We start from the raw sequence: 24,029 nt of genomic DNA on the forward strand, positions 1-24,029 counted from the left end.
CATCTATTTCATATATTTTTCCTCTATCACTCTACTTTATATATTAGATTCGGTTCATTATAATTTTTTCACTTTTATTTTTTAAAATTGTAATGGTGTGTTTATTTGGATGCAAAATAATGTCAATTTAACTAGTTATAACAATTAAGAAACAGTAACTGTTACACCTGTATAACAGTTCAATTATAATAGTTTTGAAATTGTAATTATTACAACTATATAACAAATACAAAATTGATTCATAGCTATTACAACGTACCCTCAGTTTCAGATTTAGACTGAGAATAATAATGAGAACAATACAATAAAAAGTAATTGCATCATTTTACAATGGATAGAATGTCCTTTTAATAAAAAAATCAAAATAGAAGTCCCTTTTGACAATTTGAAAAAAAGGAGCGTCGTTTATTTTTTTCCCTAAAATTTTTTAACTCATAAATTTCAAGCCTGGTTAAATTTGTGAATAGTCAATTGAGATACTAATATAGTTTATCTATTTACATCCAATACTATGATATTTTATTTTTTACCATTTTCTCTTGCCAAGGAAGAAAATTGCATAGCAAAACATTGTTCTACTAGTTTCATAATCCAAACAAAAGGTGGGAAAATAGATGTCGAAACTTAACAGTTCATAAATTAATCAACAGCCATAGCTTCAGATCCAGGGCCACTGTCTTCTTCCACATTCATCTTATGCTCTTCAATAGCTGCTTGCAACTCATCCACTGGACTCTTCTGTTCATCTTCAATTGTGTTCTGCAATTCGTCAACCTGCATTGAAGTCGAGTTCAAAAGATGGACATTATAACTCGACCATGGAACAAAAGGCAGTAATGGGAGAACTCAATTTCCAGAAACATGTGACAAATCTATCGTGATGTTAAACTCAAGAAAGAGTAGCTAAGCAATCTAAGAAACATGTGGAAAAGGAGGTAGACTTTTCGAGGCAAAAAGAAAGTAGTATCTAAGATTGTAAATTTGGATAAACACTCACCACATGGAGTAGAAGAGTTAATTGTTTCTTCCTAAGATCCAGCGTCTTCGCACAGGAAAGATTCTCCGCCTCCAAAGCAGCAATTTCTTTCTCAAGATCAGATATAAGTTTCTGTGTTTCAGACCTTGGGGGCTGTGAGGCAATCAGTTTCCGAATGACTTCACACTCTTCCTTGTGCTGCCTCTCAATTTTGCTTAGCTCGAGTTGTTTCTTAAGATCCTCTATATCAGCCTGGGCTTGGACTATTTGCCGCTGGATTTCAGTTTGTAACTCATTGAAACTTTCCTTCTCTCGGAGATTTGCATCAACTACAGCTTTGCTTTTCAGAAGCGGTAACTCGAATGTAATAATCTCTTGTAAGAAGACCTTGTAAGCCTTCTCCAAGTCCTCGGCATTATCTCCATCTTTTTCTACTTCATGTGCAAAGGCGACAAACTTTTTCTGCAGCTTCTTCAGTGGTGGTTCACCTCGAGTGGTTGTTGTTCGAGTTAGAAGCCTATGTTTGATTATTGCATCATCCTCCAGTGGATGGAAAGCATAATGAGCAACTGTCTGTTCACCTCTTCCAGTGACCTTCCTCGCTTTGGCTGACATCTGACTTTAAATAGGACACTGAGCATTTTCAGCAGATACAAGCAACTTAAGAAGTTCTTAAACTTGAATCCTAAAATAATAATTAAAAAAAAAGAGACAACTCTGCAAAAAACTTATATATCATTATCGGCTATGGGAAACGACATAGATAGAACCTATGAAGAGAAATGCAACGCATATATGTGATTACAATGTTAAACAATAGGTTGAGAATTGGACTAAAAAAATGAATATCTTAAAATTTTATTGGGTCATCTGAAAAAATAAGGGAATTAAAATGCAGAATGATACAAGTTATAAGCGTCATCAAATTTGCATTGGACATGAATTTTAGCACTCAAATGAGCTCCATGCAAGATTATATGACTATTGTTATAGTGGTTTGGTTCTAAGGCATCCATTGTCGTGGAGCTCCCTCGATGCCACATCAGTACCATGTCAAAAATAAAAAATCTCACACATCTCTCAACTACAACAACAACAACAACCAAGCCTTTTCCCACTAGGTGGGGTCGGCACACATCTCTCAACTGTAAAAAAAAAAAAAAAAAAAAAAAAAAACCTCTTAACAACTCTTTTATAGGTTTTACATTTTTCATTATATATATTATTTCTCATTCTTCTTTATATTTTATATCATATATAATTAAATTTTTATAAAATTTAAATCCATAAATTGTTAACATGGAATAACATTAATAATTAAAAATATATATAAATATCATAGTACATCAAATAAAAAGACATAAATTATAATAATATATAAAAATAAACTTAGACGCATCTACAACAGGTCATGTCTCTGTTTAATTTTGTCGACCATTTTCTCATGTATATGAAGTTGTCCTGGTGTCATCTCACTAGTATCTTTCATAATTCTTATGAAAGATCTCGACTTCCCGCAAAGCTATTTTTTGCATTTAATATTCTTTAATATTTTGTCAATCTTTGTCGATGCTTTGTTCCATTATGTCACCCTACTTTGGATTTGCCCTTCTTCTACGTTGCCTTTTGCCCTATCGGATGAATGCAGATTTCAGTCATCCACATCAACACTCATATCTGGATTTGATGTTGAAGTGTTCCTCTTGATTCGGATGTCCTTGCCTTCCTGCTAGATTAATGATCAACTGATTGTGGAGTATATTACTTATACTCTCTGAGAACCTCCATACATGCATATACTTGAAGTCCTTATTATTGTTGTTGGTTTCCACATATTCAGAAAATTCTCCAACACATTCTCGTTACTCTAACCGCTTTGACGATGAGTATAAAAATTAGTGTAGGTTGCAGAAAATTTATTTACCATCAACGTAAACTTATTGCAATGTGATTTTAGCCACTGATAACTTCTCCTCATATTTCTAGCGGGCCAATGCTTGTAGTAATCAACTATATGTTTCCAAAAAGCGTAAGCCTTCTGGTCATTACCAAGACTGCGTCGATGATGATAGTTGTCCATGAGTTCGCAAGGACCACGACTTCATTAGGAGACCAAAATCTTCATTTCAAATCATCTTTCTCTGATTCAACTTTACACTCTGGTGATGCGTGTGGTGGCTACTAAGTTGCTGGAATAGATGATGGCATTACAGGTTCTTTGTCGCTGATAGATGGGTCGACAGTAGCCCTTCTTGATTCATTCGAAAGCATGACTAATTGTTGAGAAGGAGAAAATATGTAAGGCAGAAGGCAGGCTACGATTGGCCAATCTTTGAGGTGGATACATACCAAATAGAGCTCGGACAGTGTTACTTGGATTCATCAAAAAATTTTGAGAACTTTGGGAATTTGAAAATTTTGAAAGATATTGTGGAACATATGAAATATTTTAAAATTTCAGAGGGTATCGTGTGTGAAAAAAAATGAGTATATTAAAAATTTAGAGATATGCGAGTAATTTGAGAAGATGTATTTTCTTCCACATTTAAAGAATTCAAAATATTTGTAAATTGTAATTTTCATCCGTCTCAAATACCAAATAGAAAATGAAAGGAAGAAAGAAAAAGTAGAGAATGATAAAATGAATGAAAAAATAACAGATTGGAGATGTATTTATATATTTTTTAAATAAAAAATTAAATTTTTATTGTTGAACACTGACATGTTTTTGTTTTTTAAAAAAATCATTTTAATTAAAAACAGTGAAGGAGTGGCTCCTTAAAGGCATCGCCACTCCCATTACTAACGTGGCAATGGGGAGGGAGCTCCCCCATAGTGGGAGGGAGGGAGCTCCCTCGATTTCATTTTTTTTATTTATTAAACTGATTTTTTAAAAGTTTTTTTTTAAAAAAACCATAAATATGTCTTGTTCAATGGTAAAAGTTTAATTTTTTATTTAAAAAAAATATACTTCGCCAATCTTTTATTTTTTTCATCCATCTTATCATTCTCTTCACTCTCTACTTCTTTCTTTCTTTCATTCTCTATTTGTATTTGAGATAGTTGAAAATTTCAATACTTCTTTTACAAATCTTTTGAATTCTTCAAATGTGGAAGAAAATACATCTTCTAAAAATACTCACATACCTCTAAATTTTCAATATCCTCATTTTGTCTTTCACACACAATACCCTCCAAATTTTCAAAATATTTCATATGTTCCACAATATCCTACAAATTTCCCAAATTCCCAAAATTTTTAAATTTTTTTAACGAATCTGAGTAACACCGCCCCATCTCCATTTGGTATGTATTCACCCCAAGATTGGTCAGTCATGGGCAACCAATTAAGGATGTCTTCTCTGCCTTACTTATTTTCTCCACCTCAAGTCATGCTTTCGAATGAATCAAGGGCTACTATCGACCCATCTATCAACGTCAAAGAACTTATAATGTCATCATCTATTCCAGCAACCAAGTCGCTACCACACTCATCACAAGAAGGGCGTGAAGTTGAATCAGAGAAAGCTTATTCGAAACGAAGATTTTAGCCTCCCGATGAAGACGTGGTCCTTACGAAGTCATGGGCAACTATCAGCACCGACGCAATCATTAGTAATGGCTAGAAGGATCACACTTTTTGGAAATGTATAGTTGATTACTACAAGCATCGGCCCGCTGGAAATATGACAAGAAGTTATCAGCGGCTAAAATTACATTACTATAAGTTTGCGCCAATGGTAAATGAATTTTCTACAGCCTACAATAATTTTTATACTCATTGTCAAAGCTATTGAAGTGACGAGAATGTGTTGCAACAAGGACTTCAAGTATATGCATGTGTAGAGGATTCTCAAAGAGTATGAGAAACATACTCCACAATCAGTTGATCATTACTCTAGCAAGAAGGTAAGGACATATGAATCAGCAGGGAACACTTCAATATCAAATCCAGATACGAGTGTTGATGTGAATGACTCTGAAGTTCGTATTCATCAAATAGGCAAAGGGCAGTGAAGAGGAAAGGCAAATCCAATGTCAGAAAGAGCGACACAATGAAACAAAACATCGACAAAGATTGGTAAGATATTAAAGAATATCAAATGTAAAAAATGACTTTGTGGGAAGCCGAGATCTTTCATAAATATTATGAAATTATTATGAAGGATACTAGCGAGATGACATCAGGACAACTTCATATACATGAGAAAATAGTTAAAAAAATTAAACAAAGCAGTGATATGTGTAGATGTGTTTAAGTTTATTTTTATATATTATTATGATTTATGACTTTTTATTTGATGTACGGTAATATTTATGTAATTTTTTTAAATTATTAATGTTATTCAATGTTAGCAATTTATGGATTTAAATTTTATAAAAAATTAATTATATATAATGTAAAATATAAGGGAAAGATGAGAAATATATATAATGAAAAAGTATGGGACCATAAAAGAGTTGTTGACAGATTTTTTGATAGTGGAAAGATGTGTGAGGTTTTTTACTTTTGACATGATATGTGGGCATCGAGGAAGCTCTTGGAGAGCTCCCACAACTATGGATGCTCTAAACAGGGAACCGCTCCTTGTGAAAATCGAAAGAGCCCCCTCCCCCCATTGCCACATCCGCAATGGGAGCTCCGAACCCATTGTGGATGCCCTAAGGTGCTCTTGCTCTATTTCTAGAGTTCAAGTGATATTATTTAGTTGGCAAAATTGCAGGTCAGGAAGGAAAGTGCATGCACTTTTTTGCCTCGGGCGATCTCTAAAATACTCTTCTTTGCCATGCTCATGGCAATTTGTCCCTTTCAAACTTATTCTGTTCAAAGAAATATTCTAAAAATGAAAATTTTCATGTTTCGCCATTCTTAGTGTGATCATGTACTTCACAAGGACTCCATCCAATATAAAACAAAGTTTTCATTCTCAGAGATCAAACTCCTTTTTTCTGTTTGAGAGTTCAAGACAGCATTCAGTTTTCCCAAAGCTTGAAACTCAATCTCAGATTCACTTTTCTAGATTAAACTACAAAATATCAAGTGGAAGCTCCATTTCATGAACTTCCTTCTTCTCATGTATTGTAGTCACATCCATTAAAGTAGAAGGTAAGGCATAGGGGGCACTACAAAGAGCTCAATAAAGGAACAAAATTTATACAGCTAATCCCAAATGGTTGGGATGAAAAATGGCATGATGATGATTGATGATGACTTCTAGTGTTCAAATGAATTAGATTTACCAACTAGGAATTCTTGTTTTATTTGATTTTATTCTATAGAAAAAAATCTATTTTTGACTCTCTTTTGCCTGTGCCCCTTTCATGTAATTGGGAGTCTAACCAAAATTGGGCATTTCCAGGCAACTTAATTAGAAATGTTCCTGGTAAAGATTCTATTTTCGTACTCGCTTATTTCAATAATTTCAAGTTAAAAACGCTATCTTTCCAACTGTTGTTCTAAATCGAGAAGGGTGCCATCCTGATCGATGAGCGAAAACTCTAATACAAGGCAATCAATCACAAAAAATGAATGTAATTGCTGTTACGCCTACCTCAGGTGAAGTAATGGTGCTCGCCCTCGTCCTCGTCTACTGTTAGTCCGCGGATGAGAAGAGGCAACCAAGCAGTGGCTTACCGAGGCTGGTGCCGAGTGAGAATAGGGAGAAAAAACTCCACCACTGCGGACTTCTGCTCACGAACATGAAAGGGGAGGAAACCGCGTCCCTTCTCGCCTCTGCTCACCAATGGGGAAGAAGCGGCAACTTTGCTGCTCGACAGCTGGGTCGATGAGGCGAGGCGTAAAGGAATCGGTAGCTGGAGCTCGCGGAGGAGAGTGGAAACCTTAGAGAAGCCCTCGCGGATCGAAGAAGATGACGAGGACGGAAGACACGAGGTCGGGAAGAGGACTCGCGAGAACGATGGCGATCGGGCGGCGGCTAAAGAAGCCCTCGTGATTTAACCTATTTTCTAAACGCCTCTACAAATTCCAAACTTAACCCCAAAAAAAAAAATCACCTAATTATGATTTTTTTTTTATCATTCACCCTCCAAATTTCAAGAGCTTGACTAACACACTGTTTTAAAGGAGGGGAGAAAATGTGAGAAAAGGGGTAAGAAAAGGAAGGGAAATTTAAAACTTTGTTTAGGAGAAAGTAGGGATGGCAATGGATCGGATTCTATATTCTCCGTATTCATACCCATCAGGTATAAGATATCCGATGGATATACACATACCCATTAAAGGATTGGATATCTTTTATATGTATAATTTTTCTTCTATCTATCGAATTTTTATCATTCAACAAAAACATATTAAAATTAACATTATATATATATATATATATATAATTTTTCTTCTATCTATCGAATTATTATCATTCAACAAAAACATATTAAAATTAACATTATATAGGGTAACTAGCGATTACCGCCCGGATGATCAATGCATCATCATGAGGGATCTCCACTCCCTCTAAGTCGCTGGGGCTGAAGCTTATCTCGGGCCCATCGGCCTTCTCCTTGCTGCATCCCACGACAAGACAAGCGACAACTACTCCAGCTACCACTACCCATGAGTGGCCGAGTGTACGACATGACTGACAACTCTCTCCACCACAAAGTGAGACAATAGTCGTCAGCATGTAATGAATGATGAACATGATGTGAATAATCACAATATAGACACTATCATCGATTATGCAACAACCAATAACGCCTCCAATAGCCACAACAAACGTATATGCATACACCACAATGTAAATGGTCAATCAATAATGCAACTCCAACAACACATACCCATCATGTGTATACTCAACATCAATATACATAATCAGCATGCTAACCGAATAAACCGGACATCCCTATGATACAAACTCTACATGTGTATATGTTATAGAGTTCAGATAACAAAAGTCGAGATTGTATCGAATTAAACTAGATTACTTCCAAGATCAAGCAGAAGTAACAAGCAGGAAAAAGACAAATTTACAGATTTAAGGTAAAGCAACCTAAACATCCAAAAATATAGCCATGCTTTAAGTTCAAAGAACTAAATAAGAAGCAAGAAAGAAATATCCACCTCGATATATCTCGTATCAACAGAACCACTCACGTCACGCGACTTGTCACCGATCAAGGTCCTGTATCATATAATCTATCAAAGTATATACATATACTACGATGTATAAATCGTATATCAGAAGAAATAGCTATCCCTAATGCATCAGCTAACCCTAGATAATGTCCCCTTCTATTAATTAAATTAAAACCACTTCTCCTTTCATAATTGTTCAAAATGGAATAACCCTAATATTCCATAATCAATTGGATTAGGCTCAAATATGATTCACCTTTAAATATTTACCCATACCCATAGTTTCCAATCCAAAATCCCTAATCTAATATCAACAGGGAATACAACAATACCTACCAGTAAATTTAAGAAAAACAAAACTCTACAACCCATTAGAAACTCTAATCAAGTAGCTTACTGATCAGAAAATCAGAAGTATACACTAGAAAAATGTTTACCTTGAGGTTTTGACAGCAAATTCCGAATGTCACAGCCAACAAGACTCCTACCTACTTCTATCAAGAACCCTTACACCAAATCTTTCTAGAATCAGTCTAGAAAGCAATTGTACAAGAAAGAATTTGCTGGAAACCTAACAAACAGAACCTTACTCACCTCAAACAAACCTCCACCTCTTCACCGAGACTTCAACAGCTACAAGAAGTGGAGAAGTAAAGATCGGCAGAGGAGAAATCCACCAATTAGCTGGTCTGATGCCACCCACTAATCCAGATCAGAAAGAATGCCACAATGGAGATCCATTTGACAAGATCTTTGAAGCTGTATGATTCTAGAAGAAGCATACCTCGATTGGTTGCCTCCAAGTGGTATCGCCGGATCTAATCTAGCGGGTGTGGAGATGCAGATCGCTCTCCAACGAACAGTTCGAGGAGGAGGAACGAGGAGATCGATCGGCGGGGAACTACGTGAATCAACTCCCCCGTCGTGCCCTAGACGCCGAGCTGTTGCCGACCGCGAGCAAGAACGGTCGAAGAGTCGACCACTCAGCCGGAGATGGCTGGTACCGTCAAGATCCGACGCCGCTTTCCCTTCGATGATGCGACGAAGCCGAGATCGTAGGTGGAGAAGGCTCTCCGTCGATGTCGGGTTGTCCGCGCGCGAGAGAGAAAGAGAAAGAAGAGAGGAAGATCGGGTCGGTAATGAGTTCCAGTGAGGGGCGAAGCCCGATTATATAATCCACTTAGGGCTAAGAAAATTAAACCCTAGATAACTCTTCAATTAAATATAATAATGCGTATCTATTTTAACAGATTTTTTCCCGCTCAATATATCCATCCCCTTAAATGACTCATACGAGCTTCATTTAAATCCAAATTTTTTTTAAAAAATTCTTAAAAATTTTCACATGATTATTTCTTCCACAACATTTATTATTATTATTATTATTATTCGCATATCTCACAGACTTCTATTTACCTAATATCTAATCAGTTTTATCTATCATATCTTTCTTGATTGAGCTATCTATAAAGTTAGATCATAGTACAATTTAATTTTAAATTCTCATAAATATCAATATATATATAAAGAGACTTACAAGGTGTATATATATTTCACACTCAAAGCTTTTCCTCTTAAGTTAATTTCTGTATCCGTCCTGTCTTGTTCTGCCCCCCTCTCTCTCTCTCTCTAGATATATATTTTGAAAATTTTTGATTCAATTAGGTTTTTCTACCACCTATATAAAATTCAATCTTGATAGTCAATATTTTTAAATCCACTGTCTATAAAAAGAATTTTTTTTAATAATACACTATAGCTAAATTTCAAACTATAAAATTTAACCAAGACTCGGAGGTGAACGCCCCTCGTAATTAGTGTGGCTGTTACAATGTCATCCACAAATAATTTATTCCCTTCAGCCTGGGTTCGCTAATAGTTTGGCTGTTACAATACTCCACGGGGCATCACAACGGCGAACCTTTTCCTATAAAAGGACTACTCCCCCCACGGGAAGACCACGCACCCAGCCTTCTTGGAATCGGGGAATATTCCGTCTGTCCTCACCTCAGATACGCCATGGGGAGCCTCGCGGCGGAGGTTGCCGCCGACTTCGGCGGTGCGCCGCGGAGGCCGAAGTTCCTCTGCCTCCACGGCTTCCGCACCAGCGGCGAGATCATGCGGACGCAGGTGGTGGGGAAGTGGCCCGAGGAGGTCACCGCCCGCCTCGATCTCGTCTTCCCCGACGCCCCTTTCCCTGCCGAGGGCAAGTCCGACGTTGACGGGATCTTCCCTCCGCCCTACTACGAGTGGTTTCAGTTCGATAAGGTTCCTTCTCTCCCTTTTCCCCCAAATCCTTTCTTAGTTTCTTTTTTTTTTCCCTTGATTTATTCCGATCATATTAAGTAGAGTTTCATGGAATACCGGAACTTGAACGAATGCTTCGCGTATATTGAGAACTTGATGATCGAACACGGACCGTTCGATGGCCTGATGGGGTTCTCCCAGGTAATTTTTTCTGCTCTGATCCGACCATCCACTGACAAATTTGTTGATCGAAGTGTGTTTTTATGGTGTTTAGGGCGCAATTCTCTCGTCGGCGCTCGTGGGTCTTCAATCTCGGGTATTTCTTCCGATCCTTGTACTAATTCATCTTGGATTGGTTCTGGATCAGAATATTTAATTTCTATCGATTTGATCAATAGGGTTTGGCGTTGACGAGGGTGGCGAAGGTGAAGTACTTGGTCGTGATCGGAGGGGCGAAGTTCCAGTCCCCGGCGGTGGTCAAGAAGGCGTACCCGTCTCCGCCGGACTGCACGTCGCTACATTTTCTAGGTACAGTTTAAAACCCACCCCATAATTTGCACTTCTCCTGGTAACAATCCCTCACAATTAACAGTAGTGTCGGTGAAGACGATGGCTAACGAAGTCGAATTGAATTGGTACATTTGTTAGGATCTTAAATTAAGGAACAGAACGTGTGTCAATGTTGAATCGAAAAGTCAAACACGTGTTCCACAAATACCCACATGCTATTTTCTTTTGATGCAGTGCTTTGTCAAATTGTTTTATGCAATCATTCAAATCACTCTGTTCCATTTTCAATTGGGCACAGGACCATTTGGGGCACATTAATACACAAAATCCAAGCTTACTGATTCATTTTGGCTTGAAATGGTTTGTGTGAGTTTGTTTATCTCTTAAATGTGTTTTTCCTGGTGTCCAACTGGTAGTAGAATGATTTAAATAACCCAAGATGGTCACTTTGTTAGGATCCAAATCAATTTGTTGACTAATTTTAACTCGACATCTTATGTGTTTGTTATATTACATTTGTGTTTTAAGGTCTAACTAGTCATAGAAAATGGTAATGGATCTACAGTCAGCTTGTTGGATTCCATATCAACTTTTTTGAGTCATTATACTCGAACTCTTATATGTCAATTTGATCGCACCTGAAATATGTGTTTTAAGCTTAACCATTCATAAAATTGCCTGATCGAACCTAAACGGAATCAGCTTGTCGGATCCAAATCAGTTTTTTGACTCAGGTAGATTTAAAATTTCACTGAACTATGAACTATTGGCTGCGAAAGTTAATCTGATAAAATGGAATCAGCATGACTGATCTGGATTAAAGGGAAAACAAAGGGCGTAATCTGATAAAATTTCTCCAAAAAGTTTCAAGTATCACTGAACTATGACAAGTACTAAATCTTTCTTTTTCAGGTGACATGGACTTCTTAAAGGCATCTGGAGAAGCACTGTTGGAGTCTTTTGTGAATCCTTACATCATCCGACATCCGAAGGGCCACACGGTCCCGAGACTTGGTGAGTCTGCTCACTTCCCCATCTTCCCTATCACTTTGTAGTTCCAGCTCTTTAAGATCTTTCCAACTGTTGATCCTCTAGTGCTCAATTTTTCTTGTTGAATCAGACTAAAATTTAATCTTTCAGAATTTTCTATCAATCCATTTGAGATACTTTTGCTTCCGGATCATTATTAACCGTTAGATTCTCATGGATCTCATTCCCTTTTGAAAACCCTGGATAATTTTGCATCTCTTCCCACTGAGATTTATCTATACACGTGAAAAAAAATACATTCATTTTTCATCCAAATGGGGTGAGTCCATCTTTTCATGTTTGTACAATTTTGTTTCAACCAATTTTTCATGTCCAAAAGAGCCTGTCAGTCCTCATTTTGCCTGCTTGAGTTCTTGATTAAATGACATATACAATCCAAAATTCTTAAGGGTATATTCTGTTGGTTTTTCGCAGATGAGAAAAGCATGGAGACAATGCTTGAATTCCTGGACAAGATAGAAGCCGATCTGCCCTGTGATGAAACCAAGCATGAGGAAGAAGCCCATTTAAGTTAACATAGTAATTAAAAATTCATACTCCTAAACATTTGGAGCCTCGCTTCATTTTCCATTTTGCCTCATAATTTTTCGTTTGGCATCCAGGAGCATATCTAAAAATTATGTCAGATTATGCAACATTATAGTTTGTCCACCTCATTCATTTAGTAGGATAAAGGTGGCTGTTGATGTTTGTATTCAATATTATTATATCAATATTCTTTAATAATTTGATTAAAACTATTAAAATTTTATAATAATTATTTTAAATTAATCAAAATCACATGCAAACCGTTATAGCAACAACTTACCTAACTGCTATACAGTTGAATTTCAAAATGTTGAGCCCTAATCACTATTATATCAAAATATTTTTTTATTAATTTATCAAAAATATTTACATTTTATTAAAATTAATTTAAGTTGGCCAAATTAATTTTAAATAATTATGGCAGCTACTAAATAGTAGTATAATGCTATTAATTGTTATAAATAGTTAATCGTATTCATTTGATGATTTTTTTATAAAAGTGATATTTTAATTTTTGTCCTATTTAAAATATACAATTTATAATATGGGGATTTACTCTGATTGATGCGTATGAGAATTACCTTTACTTCTGTGAATCGAATTTTGACAGTCTGTTAAACGCTGTCGCGGAACATTTTAAAAATTTTCCTTATTTAATTTTAATTAAATAAACTAATAGCACTCAGTTGAATCCGCCGCCGTCCTTCCCTTCGCCCATACGCCGGCCGTCGCCGATTGCCTGCGTCTCGCGACTGGCATTCGCCACTTCCTCCTCCCTCCGTCTCTTCTCCGCTAAACACTCCTCCGTCCAGAAGCTGCACCTCCATCCCCTTTCCTCTCATCTCCTTCAGGTAAACTATTTCTTCTTCTGTAGTTAAGTAATAGTATTTGAGATATTTTGCCCCCTCTCTCGCCGCCAAGCATCTGATACCAAAAACTCATGTTTTCTTTTCCTTGTTTCAAATTCAATCGATGTCTTCTGACTACCCCATTCAGATATCACCTTTTTCCTTCCCCTGCCCCTCTTGCTTAAAATCGCCGATTTCCAAATCCAGAAGAGAGGCATATCATTTAGGTCATGGATCAAATCGCCTTTTTAGAGCGTACAACAATTTATATTGATACATTCAGGTATCTTATCTCGATAAACGATTCCTTGTCTTTTCAGAGTTTCGTGATCTTCTTTCTGGTTTTAGGATTTAGGGTTTGATCCCAAGGGTTAAATGACATAAACATACATGCGCAAGCAAGTGTCCTTTTAATTTTCTATAGCAAGTTTGTTCTGGTGTATATTTCTTCTCCCTGTCTTAGTTGGGATCGATAGCAGTTGGTAGAACAAGTTACTCCCTCTTCAGCAAAAGAGTACTTTCTAGTAAAGCTTTCTTCGTCTTAGATTAACAATCACTTAACTTGTAATCAAGTAAATAGACTGTCCTCTTACTTTCCATTTTTTAATTGCTCAATTTTATTATTATTTAATTTAATCATGCTAATCTAATCAGGTCAAAGATCGAGAAAGGATATGAATTTTATTTTGTACGCAATTCATCCTCCTCTTGCTGGCCGCACCGGGACCAACATATACTCAAGTATAGTAGCCAAGTGCAAGATGAACCCCCCGATATAAAGTCTGACCGGACATATTGTACGAGCGAATTCCAACCAATATATATTCGGTCGGCTCAAAGGTTAGTCGCACTTTAGGGGCTCAACTCGCTATTTCTCCGAATGCAAGACTCTCAACTTACATCCGTTAGGCCCTAGAGCCGGTCGAACCTCAAGGACTTAGCTTCCCACTAATGGGCATGACCTTTAGCTTACATTCGTCCGACCCCAGCATCGGTCGAACATCTGGAGCCCAGTTCCCCCACATGAGCATGCCTCCTAATCTACAGTTGGCCGGTCCAGAGCGAGTTGAACTCTCTCTAGGAAACAACATTGTGAGAGAATCGTAACAATCTATCAAGGAATAGTCATTACTCTAACATATACATGCAATGAAGCATTCCTCTGCATATAGGAAGGTCATCGTACATACTCCACCACCTAACATATTCTAGCACTCAACATTCTCTAACACTTCATTAATGCCGAGGTTATGAGAGACGATATAAAAAAGGGTCCTCTCTGTTGACAAGGTACGCGTATGAATACATACGCATCCACATACACGCATCTACTACTGTTCTATTGTTCATCTTCTTCTTGCCACACTTTTGGCATTGCTTCGATCCTGACTTGAACGTCGAAGTGCCTGTGCCAGGGACCCTCTCCCTGGTTCTTGCACTGACACTTTCGTGTGCTCTCTCTGTGGTGTGTGTAGGTCCATAACTCTTAGCTCTAACACCGCTTAGCGTCATCTTCTCTTAGTCAATATACAAATCACCTCGATGCCACCCCTAGCCTGCGTGTCATCTCCCCTACTTTCAAATAAGATCAATACCGATACCGAAGTTTTAAAATAAATGGTAAGAAAATTATATCATACCAAAATTTCAATACATTATAGTTATGAATTTTCTTATGTCAAATTTTTGTTTGATAGGGTATACAATATACGATTTCGGTTTAGTATATTGTACCGAGTCAACCCTAACTATAATAATATTTTAAGTTAATTTAATTAATTTTAATTAAACAAGTAATAAATCGATTTATTATTTTGTCTTTAATACTTGCTATAATAGAATATAATTATTATCAATAAGGTCGTAGCCTTGTGGTTACAGCTGAGGTCCAACAATTAGCATTCATACGACACATTGCCATGGATAAGATATGACGTGACTAAATTTTTTTTAATCTATTAAATTAAAATAAAATTTTTTCGACTCTCCTTTATTAAATGCAACAATTATTATCGTATTAATTTTTAAAAATTAACACCATAACTTAATTATATCAACACCATTAGAGAAGTGATGATAGTAATTAAAAATCAACACTAAGTATTAGCTAGTGTTGGTTTTTAAAGATCAACCTAGTCTTTAATTCGCTATAAACCTATAATAGTATTTTAAGTTAATTTAATTAACATAGTAATAAAAATATTTTAATATAAACAAAATTATTGTTGAAAATTTTAATTAAATTGAAACCATTACTATCGTCACTACCAATTTAATATATTTTTTATTTTATTCGAAAATATTATTAATGGTATATGATCCTGTCCGAATCAGAAGTCAACGGACGCTGGGGACGTGGCGCTCCCTGCTGGGCCCTCGAGTGCTCCGGCGAACCTGCAACAAACCGAGCCGGGAGGGGTGTCCCGGCGACGGCCCTCCGACGCTCAAGTCAGGCGAGGAATAACAAAGAGGTGGCTTCAGAGATTAAGACCCGCGTCCCTCCGATGAAGAAATGGGGGCCTTATATAGACCTCTCGAAGGAGCCTGGGCGCGCCAATCAAAGCAATCACCTGCTTTCGACCATGCTCAGGTATGGGTTTGTCAGAAGGGCATCCATAAGGCCATACCGCTACTGTATCAACCTCTCCATGATGTGACGGCGAGATCCTCCATCGTGCACTCTTGTGTACGGCGTAATCATCAGACATGCCTTTGCTGACATCCCATATCCTGAGCCGAACGAATAGGCCGCTCGGCTAATCTTTGTATCCTCGCCCTTATCCTGGCCGAAGGACCACCCGCTTCGGTCCCAAAGGCGGACACCCGCCGCCATTCGCCTTCCCATTGGCGTGAAACCCAAGCCTATGGTGGGTTATCTTGGCTCGCCGACCTACTCAATCGCTTTGCGCCATTAACCGCTTAGTCCCTCCATCTCCTCAAGCGACCCTTCGTGAAGTGGGTCCCCATTCTACCGCGGATCACTTGCCTTCCTTCAAGTCTAGTCGAAGGAGGCGGTGAGTCCGACTGACTGGACCGAGCGGGCGGTCGTCGCCTTACCGTCGCTTATAATATCCCTTGAGTCGTTCGGCCGTTATGCCAAATTCAGCCGCTCGGCTCTTCGTTTTGGTTGTCTTGTCGCTCAACGTGGATGTTTGCTTGTCTAAATCTTCTCGAAAATCACACAAATCCTCTTCATTAAGCCGAAGCATGCGCGGTATGGGCGCATTAATTGCGCCTGGTGACAGAGCGCCACGTGGCTCTTCTTGCGTGGCGGTGATGATCCGTACGATGGGACGCCGATTACTTTGAAATGGACGGTTAGATGATGACCTCGCCTCTCGTGACCTGCATCCGACGGACGAGGCCGACCAGCCTCGTTCGCATAAAGCCTTCGTCTTCGCCTTTACGCTGCAGTCTCTGTTTCATTCCGCTTCTTCCGTCGAAGGTTCCCGCAGCTGCCTCATTCCGGCTGTCCTAGTTCTTGCCTCTTGGTGGTTTTCGGCTTTCTGGTGATCTTCTCCGCTCATCTTCCCTCAGTAAGCTTCTCCCTTCCTTTCGTTCGGCCTTTCCCTTTCGCGTGGGACTTCTTTCGTTCCCTTGCTTGCGAACTTTTATCTGTCCTCCGTTTCCGAGTTTCTTTCGGCTTCCTTCTTTCTTTTTCTTGGTACTTTAGTCATGGCAAGCACTTCCGTACCCACTGTTGATGTTCATGGCCCTTGGTATCTGACCATGGAGAGTCGATTTGATGAAGAGGGTGCTCGGCGCCTTGTTCGGACGTACGGGATTCCTGATGACCATGAAATAGTTATAGCCGACCCGACCAACCGGCCCCATGACCCTCCGATCGGCACCGTTTGTTTTTTTCTAGACCAATTCCAGGGCGGCATTAGATTTCCTACCCATCCCTTTATTTTGGAGGTTTGTAATTATTTTCGCATCCCGCTCGGCTAACTTGTGCCGAATTCCTTCAGGCTGCTGAGCGGGGTGATCGTCCTCTTTAGGCTGCACAGTATCCCACTCGACCCCCAAATATTCCACTACTTCTTCTACCCCAAACAATCCGAGTTGGGTACTTTTATTTTCCAAAGTAGAATAGGCTTCAAATTTTTTGAGAATATGCCGACCTCCAACAAGCACTGGAAGGAGTTCTTCTTCTATATACGACTTCCCGAGCGGCCAGCATTCAGAACCAAACGGCAGACCGCTGTGCCGACCCAGCCGGAGCTCGACAAATTCAGAAGCAATCCAGCCTACCTTCATGCGGCAAACTGGTTGTCCGGTCAGCGGTACAAAATCGACCAGTTGCTTCTCAAGGGGGTGTTGTACATTTTTGGACTATCTCCCGTTCGGGCCAATCTCCCCTACCGCATGAGTAAGGACTCTTTACTCCCTTCGCCTTTTTTATCTAACTGATTTTAATTTTTTCCACTGCAGTTGAAGTCATGTGGCGCTCCAAGGCTACCGATTATCTGAAACTGAAGGCCGTGGAAATCGAGGCGGCTACCAAAAAAGAACTCGTCGAGCGGGGTCTCATCCCCAGCCGCCCGGCAAATGCAGGAGAGGGGGGGCGCAGTCCGCCCCTGAAACAGAGGTTGCCCCGTCCGCTTCAACGGAGGTTGAGGCGGATCCTGTTTCCTCCGCTCCAGCCGAGCTGGGAGTCCCCCGGGCCGGGGATTCACCACTGGAAGTTCGGCGAAAACGTCGGAGAGGCTCCAGCCTTCCGCCGACCCAAGAGGGCGATCCACAAGCGTCGATCGGGGTCACTTCGCCAGATCGCACGCCATCGCAGGTCGGGACCCCAGTGGCCTCGCCCACCGCACAGCCCTCTGGCTCTCCTCCACGGACTCGTCGTCGCTTACGACGGTTGGGCGAAACTTCAACCATAGGGGAGTCCTCGGGCCAGGCGACTGCGTCTGAGGAAGTGCCGGCCGGCCACCCTACCATCAAGACTACCCTTCGATTCCCCTCGGAGGAATATTTATTGTCCGCTGATCGGCCATCAAGCCCCGTTCATGAAATAACCTTGACGGGTCCGCTCGCCAAGCTTTTCGAGGACGCCCAGATTCGGGTGGCCCTCATGACGCCTAAGCAGCTAGGCGATAACAACATGCAGCAGGCCACTCAGGTAGGTTCATTTTTCTTCTTATGCCCTGCTACTGTTCGGTTCCTGATTTTATTATTTTCCTTACAGCATTGGGCCGAGCAAATCACCACTAGCCATCGGCTAGCCGAGCTGGAGGATCTCATGGAAAAACTTCAAGTCTCGGGGGGTCCATCAGCCGAGCGGGAGAAACAAGCCCTCGAGGCCGAACAGAAGAAGGCCGCCGACCTGGCTACAGAGGTGGCTCGACTCGAAGACTTGGTGAAGAAGCGCGACGGAGACGTGAAGCACGCCAGTAGCCGGAAGAGGCGGGCGATTGCTGATCTGGACAAGATGAAAGTTGAAGTCCGATCCCTAGATCAGCAATCTAAGAAACTGGATGCTCAACTAACTGCTGAACGGGAGGGGCGCTCGGCTGAACGTACTAAAGCGGAGGTCGACCAGAAAGTTCTCCAAGATTCACTTATTGCCTCCCGGGCGGCGCTCAGAAAATATAAGGAGGGAGAGCCGAGTCGCCTAGCAGCAGCGCGCCAAGAATACCTCCGCTCGGAGCGGTTCGGCACAAAATTCGGTGGCAACGTCTCCTCAACTTTCGCCGAGGCGGTCAAGGTCACCATGGCGTACTTGAAGAAGGGTGGCCACCTTCCTGCGGGAATGCACATTCCTGCCTCCGACCTAGCGGCCATGATAGATGATATCCCGGACGCCTTTTTTAATTTTGAGGACCCGGAGTGAGGCGAGTTCTTCCAAGTACTTCTTGTATTTCATCCGCTCTGCTGATGTAAATTTTTGCATGTGCCGATCGGCCAAATTGTGTTCCTTTGCCTGTATTTTTGTTTGCCCTTCATTGCCCTTTTTTAGTCTGTTTGGTGCTTATTCGTAGAATCAGTTAAGCTCCACGTGTTTCCCACTGGACGACCGATCAGGTTAATCAATTGGCTTGTTTTCCTCGAAATCGTTTAGCGATTGGCTGCACTATTTGTATTAAGTGAATGCGAAGTATTGGCAAACCGATGGCCGATCGGATTTAATCAATTTAGTACTTGCGAACGCTCGTTATTTGGCGTCCTTAGTTCCGTCCAGTAAGTTCACAGTCGGGGGCCTTCGCTCTCGAGCTCCCAGCTCGAATATTTATAGCCGATCGGCGCGGCTCTCGATCTTTAACGACGGAGCTCGTCGGCGCGGATATTTATAGCCGATCGGCACGGCTCTCGATCTTTAACGACGGAGCTCGTCGGCGCGGATATTTATAGCCGATCGGCACGGCTCTCGATCTTTAACGACGGAGCTCGTCGGCGCGGACATTTATAGCCGATCGGCGCGGCTCTCGATCTTTAACGACGGAGCTCGTCGGCGCGAATATTTATAGCCGATCGGCGCGGCTCTCGATCTTTAACGACGGAGCTCGTCGGCGCGGATATTTATAGCCGATCGGCGCGGCTCTCGATCTTTAACGACGGAGCTCGTCGGCGCGGATATTTATAGCCGATCGGCGTGGCTCTCGATCTTTAACGACGGAGCTCGTCGGCGCGGACATTTATAGCCGATCGGTCTCGATCTTTAAACGGAGCTCGTCGGGGCGGATATTTATAGCCGATCGCGGCTCTCGATCTTTAACGACCGAGCTCGTCGCGCGGATATTTATAGCCGATCGGCGCTCTCGATCTTTAACGACGGAGCTCGTCGGCGCGGATATTTATAGCCGATCGGCGCGGCTCTCGATCTTTAACGACGGAGCTCGTCGGCGCGGATATTTATAGCCGATCGGCGCGGCTCTCGATCTTTAACGACGGAGCTCGTCGGCGCGGATATTTATAGCCGATCGGCGCGGCTCTCGATCTTTAACGACGGAGCTCGTCGGGCTTTTAAGCCTAATTTGGACAACGTTTACCTGGCCGAACGGCACAGGGTCTTCGGAATTGAGCCTTTGGCTCGTACAATATACCTCCGGCTGAGCAGCTCGGGGTCTTCATCGTCGAGCGCTTGGCTCGGATAATTTACCTCCGGCGGAGCAGCTCGGGGCCTTCGTCGTCGAGCGCTTGGCTCCGATAATTTACCTCCGGCCGAGCGGCATGGGGCCTTCGGCGTCGAGCGCTTGGCTCGGATAATTTACCTCCGGCCGAGCGGCGCGGGGCCTTCGGATACTATACCTCCGGCTAAGCAGCTCGAGGCCTTCGGATACTATACCTCCGGCTGAGCAGCTCGGGGCCTTCGTCGTCGAGCGCTTGGCTCGGATAATTTACCTCCGGCCGAGCGGCACGGGGCCTTCGGATACTATACCTCCGTCTGAGCAGCTCGGGGCCTTCGTCGTCGAGCGCTTGGCTCGGATAATTTACCTCCGGCCGAGCGGCACGGGGCCTTCGGATACTATACCTCCGGCTGAGCAGCTCGGGGTCTTCATCGTCGAGCGCTTGGCTCGGATAATTTACCTCCGGCCGAGCGGCGCGGGGCCTTCGGATACTATACCTCCGGCGGAGCAGCTCGGGGCCTTCGTCGTCGAGCGCTTGGCTCCGATAATTTACCTCCGGCCGAGCGGCACGGGGCCTTCGGCGTCGAGCGCTTGGCTCGGATAATTTACCTCCGGCCGAGCGGCGCGGGGCCTTCGGATACTATACCTCCGGCTAAGCAGCTCGGGGCCTTCGGATACTATACCTCCGGCTGAGCAGCTCGGGGCCTTCGTCGTCGAGCGCTTGGCTCCGATAATTTACCTCCGGCCGAGCGGCACGGGGCCTTCGACGTCGAGCGCTTGGCTCGGATAATTTACCTCCGGCCGAGCGGCGCGGGGCCTTCGGATACTATACCTCCGGCTGAGCAGCTCGGGGCCTTCGTCGTCGAGCGCTTGGCTCGGATAATTTACCTCCGGCCGAGCGGCACGGGGCCTTCGGATACTATACCTCCGGCTGAGCAGCTCGGGGCCTTCGTCGTCGAGCGCTTGGCTCCGATAATTTACCTCCGGCCGAGCGACACGGGGCCTTCGGATACTATACCTCCGGCTGAGCAGCTCGGGGCCTTCGTCGTCGAGCGCTTGGCTCCGATAATTTACCTCCGACCGAGCGGCACGGGGTCATCCCATCGAGCCTTTGGCTCGGCTAATACACTCCCGGCCGAGCGGCGCGGGAGTTTTTACTCAAGAAACTACAAATTTATGAGCAATAGAAATAATTGAAGAACTGACCTGCCGACCAGCAGGGGATCTGACCCAATTTCTTGACTCCCGAATACCCGTGGAGTGAGAAGAATATATATACTTGTCGAAACTCATCAAGGCTTCCTCGTCGGACTGATATCGGGGCGGGCGTTGCTCCCACTTGAATTCCGGTCGGACCCCCATTTTTAATGCTTCTCCGGTCGTTCCTCCTGGGCTGCTCGGATATCCGCTCAGCTTGAGCCTTCTGTTTCTGTTGCTCCACGAGCTTAGCTGCTCTTGCCTCAATTAGAGCGTCGAGTTTCTCCTGGGAGAGTGTCACGGTGAGGTCGTCCAGCTTCGTCCATTGTTTCCGATCGGAAGCAGGAGCGTTCCCACAGACGGCGCCAAATTGATCCTGTCCGAATCAGAAGTCAACGGACGCTGGGGACGTGGCGCTCCCTGCTAGGCCCTCGAGTGCTCCGGCGAACCTGCAACAAACCGAGCCGGGAGGGGTGTCCCGGCGACGGCCCTCCGACGCTCAAGTCAGGCGAGGAATAACAAAGAGGTGGCTTCAGAGATTAAGACTCGCGTCCCTCCGATGAAGAAATGGGGGCCTTATATAGACCTCTCGAAGGAGCCTGGGCGCACCAATCAAAGCAATCACCTGCTTTCGACCATGCTCAGGTATGAGTTTGTCAGAAGGGCATCCATAAGGTCATACCGCTACTGTATCAACCTCTCCATGATGTGACGGCGAGATCCTCCATCGTGCACTCTTGTGTACGGCGTAATCATCAGACATGCCTTTGCTGACATCCCATATCCTGAGCCGAACGAATAGGCCGCTCGACTAATCTTTGTATCCTCGCCCTTATCCTGGCCGAGCGGACCACCCGCTCGGCCCTTCGGTCCCAGCCGGGCGGACACCCGCTCGGCCATTCAGTCTTCCCGCCTTGGCGTCGGAAACCCAAGCCTATGGCTGGGTTATCTTTGGCTCCGCTCGGACCTACTCAACTGCTCGGCGCGGCCATTAACCGCTTAGTCAGCCCTCCATCTGTCCTCAAGCTAGGACCCTTCAGGAAGTGGGTCCCCCATTCTTACCGCCGGATCAGTATAATTGCTATAATATATAAAAAAAATCATTTAACTAGCTCTAATGTAATTAAAATTATTTAAATCTAATTATAACTATTATTATAACGGTAGTAATTATTATTTATATTTGCTATAATAAAATGTAATTACTATAAAAGTATGTTAATTAAATTAATAAAAAAATATTTTTTAGAGAAAATTTTAATTAAATTGAAACAATTTAACCTATAGGATTAATTTTTTAAATAATAAAATATATGATTAAAGATACCAATTTTTAAAAATATATTATTTATTATTTTGTCCGTTCATTTCTTCGCTTAAATAGCAAGAATGTTGATCGATAATTCAAGGTAATATTAATTTTTAGTTACCGTATCATAATATAGTAAATATATCTGTACATTTATTGAAGGAAATAAATATAAAGAATTCTAAAAATGGCTTCTTAATCATTATTCTTCTATAAGCTAATTTAATTAAATCAGTAATAAAAATATTTTAATATAGAAAATTTCTTGGAAGAAATTTTAATTAAATTGAAACAATTATTATTCATTTTAATAAATACCAATTTTATTTCTGTAAAACAATTTAATATCTGTTCATTTCCTCCATTGCTATATATAATAGCGACAATGTCAATCGATAATTGAAAATTCTAAAATGGCTTCTTCTTTCTCCTTCGCCTCCCTCCCCATGGTTCTGCTGCTTCTTCTTCTCCACGGCCAGTCGTCCTCCGCCTACGTCGAGCAGACCTGCAGCGACGCGTCGAAGAGCGACCGGCGGGTGAACTACGACTTCTGCGTCAACCGCCTGTACAAGAGCCCTTGGTCGACGGAGGCAGACACGTGGCGGCTGGCGCAGATCGCCGCCGAGCTCGGGCTGAACACCACGGAGGTCGGGAAGAGCAAGATGGACGAGCGGGTGCCGTCCGAGCGGGACGCGGCCGTGAAGGCGCTCCTCGAGGCTTGCTCGACCAACTACGACGACATGGGGACGGCGTTGGCCAAGGCCGACGACGGCATCCGGGCGAGGGACTACGGCTTGGCGAAGGGGCTGCTGACGCAGGCCATCGGCATGGGGTCGCAGTGCGGGAGCAGCTTCTCCAAAGCCGGAAAGGCGGCGCCGGCGGTCGTCGCTCAGCTCGACAGCGAGGGCGTCAACTTGTCGATCTTGTGTTACGCCATCACCAACTTGCTCAAGTAGCGATCGGTCGTCGGCCGGACGTTGAGCACCGTGACGAATAAAAACGCTGACTGTTCAACTTCTGCTTTAATTTCAAAAATCAGAAATATTTGGTACTGAAATGGAAATAAAAAGATAAATATTTGCATTTTACCAAACGAAGAGGGGTTTAAATGAAAAATATGATATTATCCATTTTAAATCTAGATATCTTTTTCTTATAAATTGATGATCTTTCTCATGTATTTATAATATGGGACTATGTT

At 42.3% G+C, this 24,029-nt stretch overlaps 3 protein-coding genes across 14 annotated transcripts; 2 read left to right on the forward strand and 1 right to left on the reverse strand.

Moving 5' to 3' along the window:
- Window positions 1-539: 539 nt before the first annotated feature.
- Window positions 540-9,223, reverse strand: LOC122023792 (THO complex subunit 7A-like). Of its 12 annotated transcripts, none has more exons than XM_042582127.1 (6): window positions 8,854-9,223; window positions 8,664-8,758; window positions 8,507-8,575; window positions 8,055-8,115; window positions 998-1,591; window positions 540-774 (listed from the first exon to the last, which is right to left on the reverse strand). In XM_042582127.1, the coding sequence occupies exons 5-6, from the start codon at window positions 1,589-1,591 to the stop codon at window positions 640-642; spliced, it is 729 nt and encodes a 242-aa protein (XP_042438061.1). In that variant the 5' UTR covers window positions 8,055-8,115; window positions 8,507-8,575; window positions 8,664-8,758; window positions 8,854-9,223; the 3' UTR covers window positions 540-639. The 12 variants fall into 12 exon arrangements, with proteins under 12 accessions (XP_042438061.1, XP_042438062.1, XP_042438064.1 ...); XM_042582128.1 differs by having other exon boundaries at window positions 998-1,595; XM_042582130.1 differs by having other exon boundaries at window positions 998-1,609.
- Window positions 9,224-9,981: 758 nt separating this feature from the next.
- Window positions 9,982-12,575, forward strand: LOC122025795 (esterase AGAP003155-like). Its single transcript, XM_042584676.1, has 6 exons — window positions 9,982-10,337; window positions 10,419-10,517; window positions 10,591-10,632; window positions 10,715-10,844; window positions 11,739-11,840; window positions 12,291-12,575. Exons 1-6 carry the CDS (start codon window positions 10,089-10,091, stop codon window positions 12,389-12,391), a joined length of 723 nt encoding a protein of 240 aa, XP_042440610.1. The 5' UTR covers window positions 9,982-10,088; the 3' UTR covers window positions 12,392-12,575.
- A 500-nt stretch (window positions 12,576-13,075) lies between these two features.
- On the forward strand, window positions 13,076-23,924 carry LOC122025796 (pectinesterase inhibitor 8-like; the record flags this gene model as incomplete). The annotated part of the gene is made up of 2 exons (XM_042584677.1): window positions 13,076-13,255; window positions 23,308-23,924. Coding segments are annotated over 2 exons (657 nt in total), but the record flags the coding sequence as incomplete, so codon positions are not given.
- Window positions 23,925-24,029: the final 105 nt, after the last annotated feature.

The sequence above is a fragment of the Zingiber officinale genome, chromosome 9B (assembly GCF_018446385.1).
Source record: "Zingiber officinale cultivar Zhangliang chromosome 9B, Zo_v1.1, whole genome shotgun sequence".
Lineage (NCBI taxonomy): Eukaryota > Viridiplantae > Streptophyta > Magnoliopsida > Zingiberales > Zingiberaceae > Zingiber > Zingiber officinale.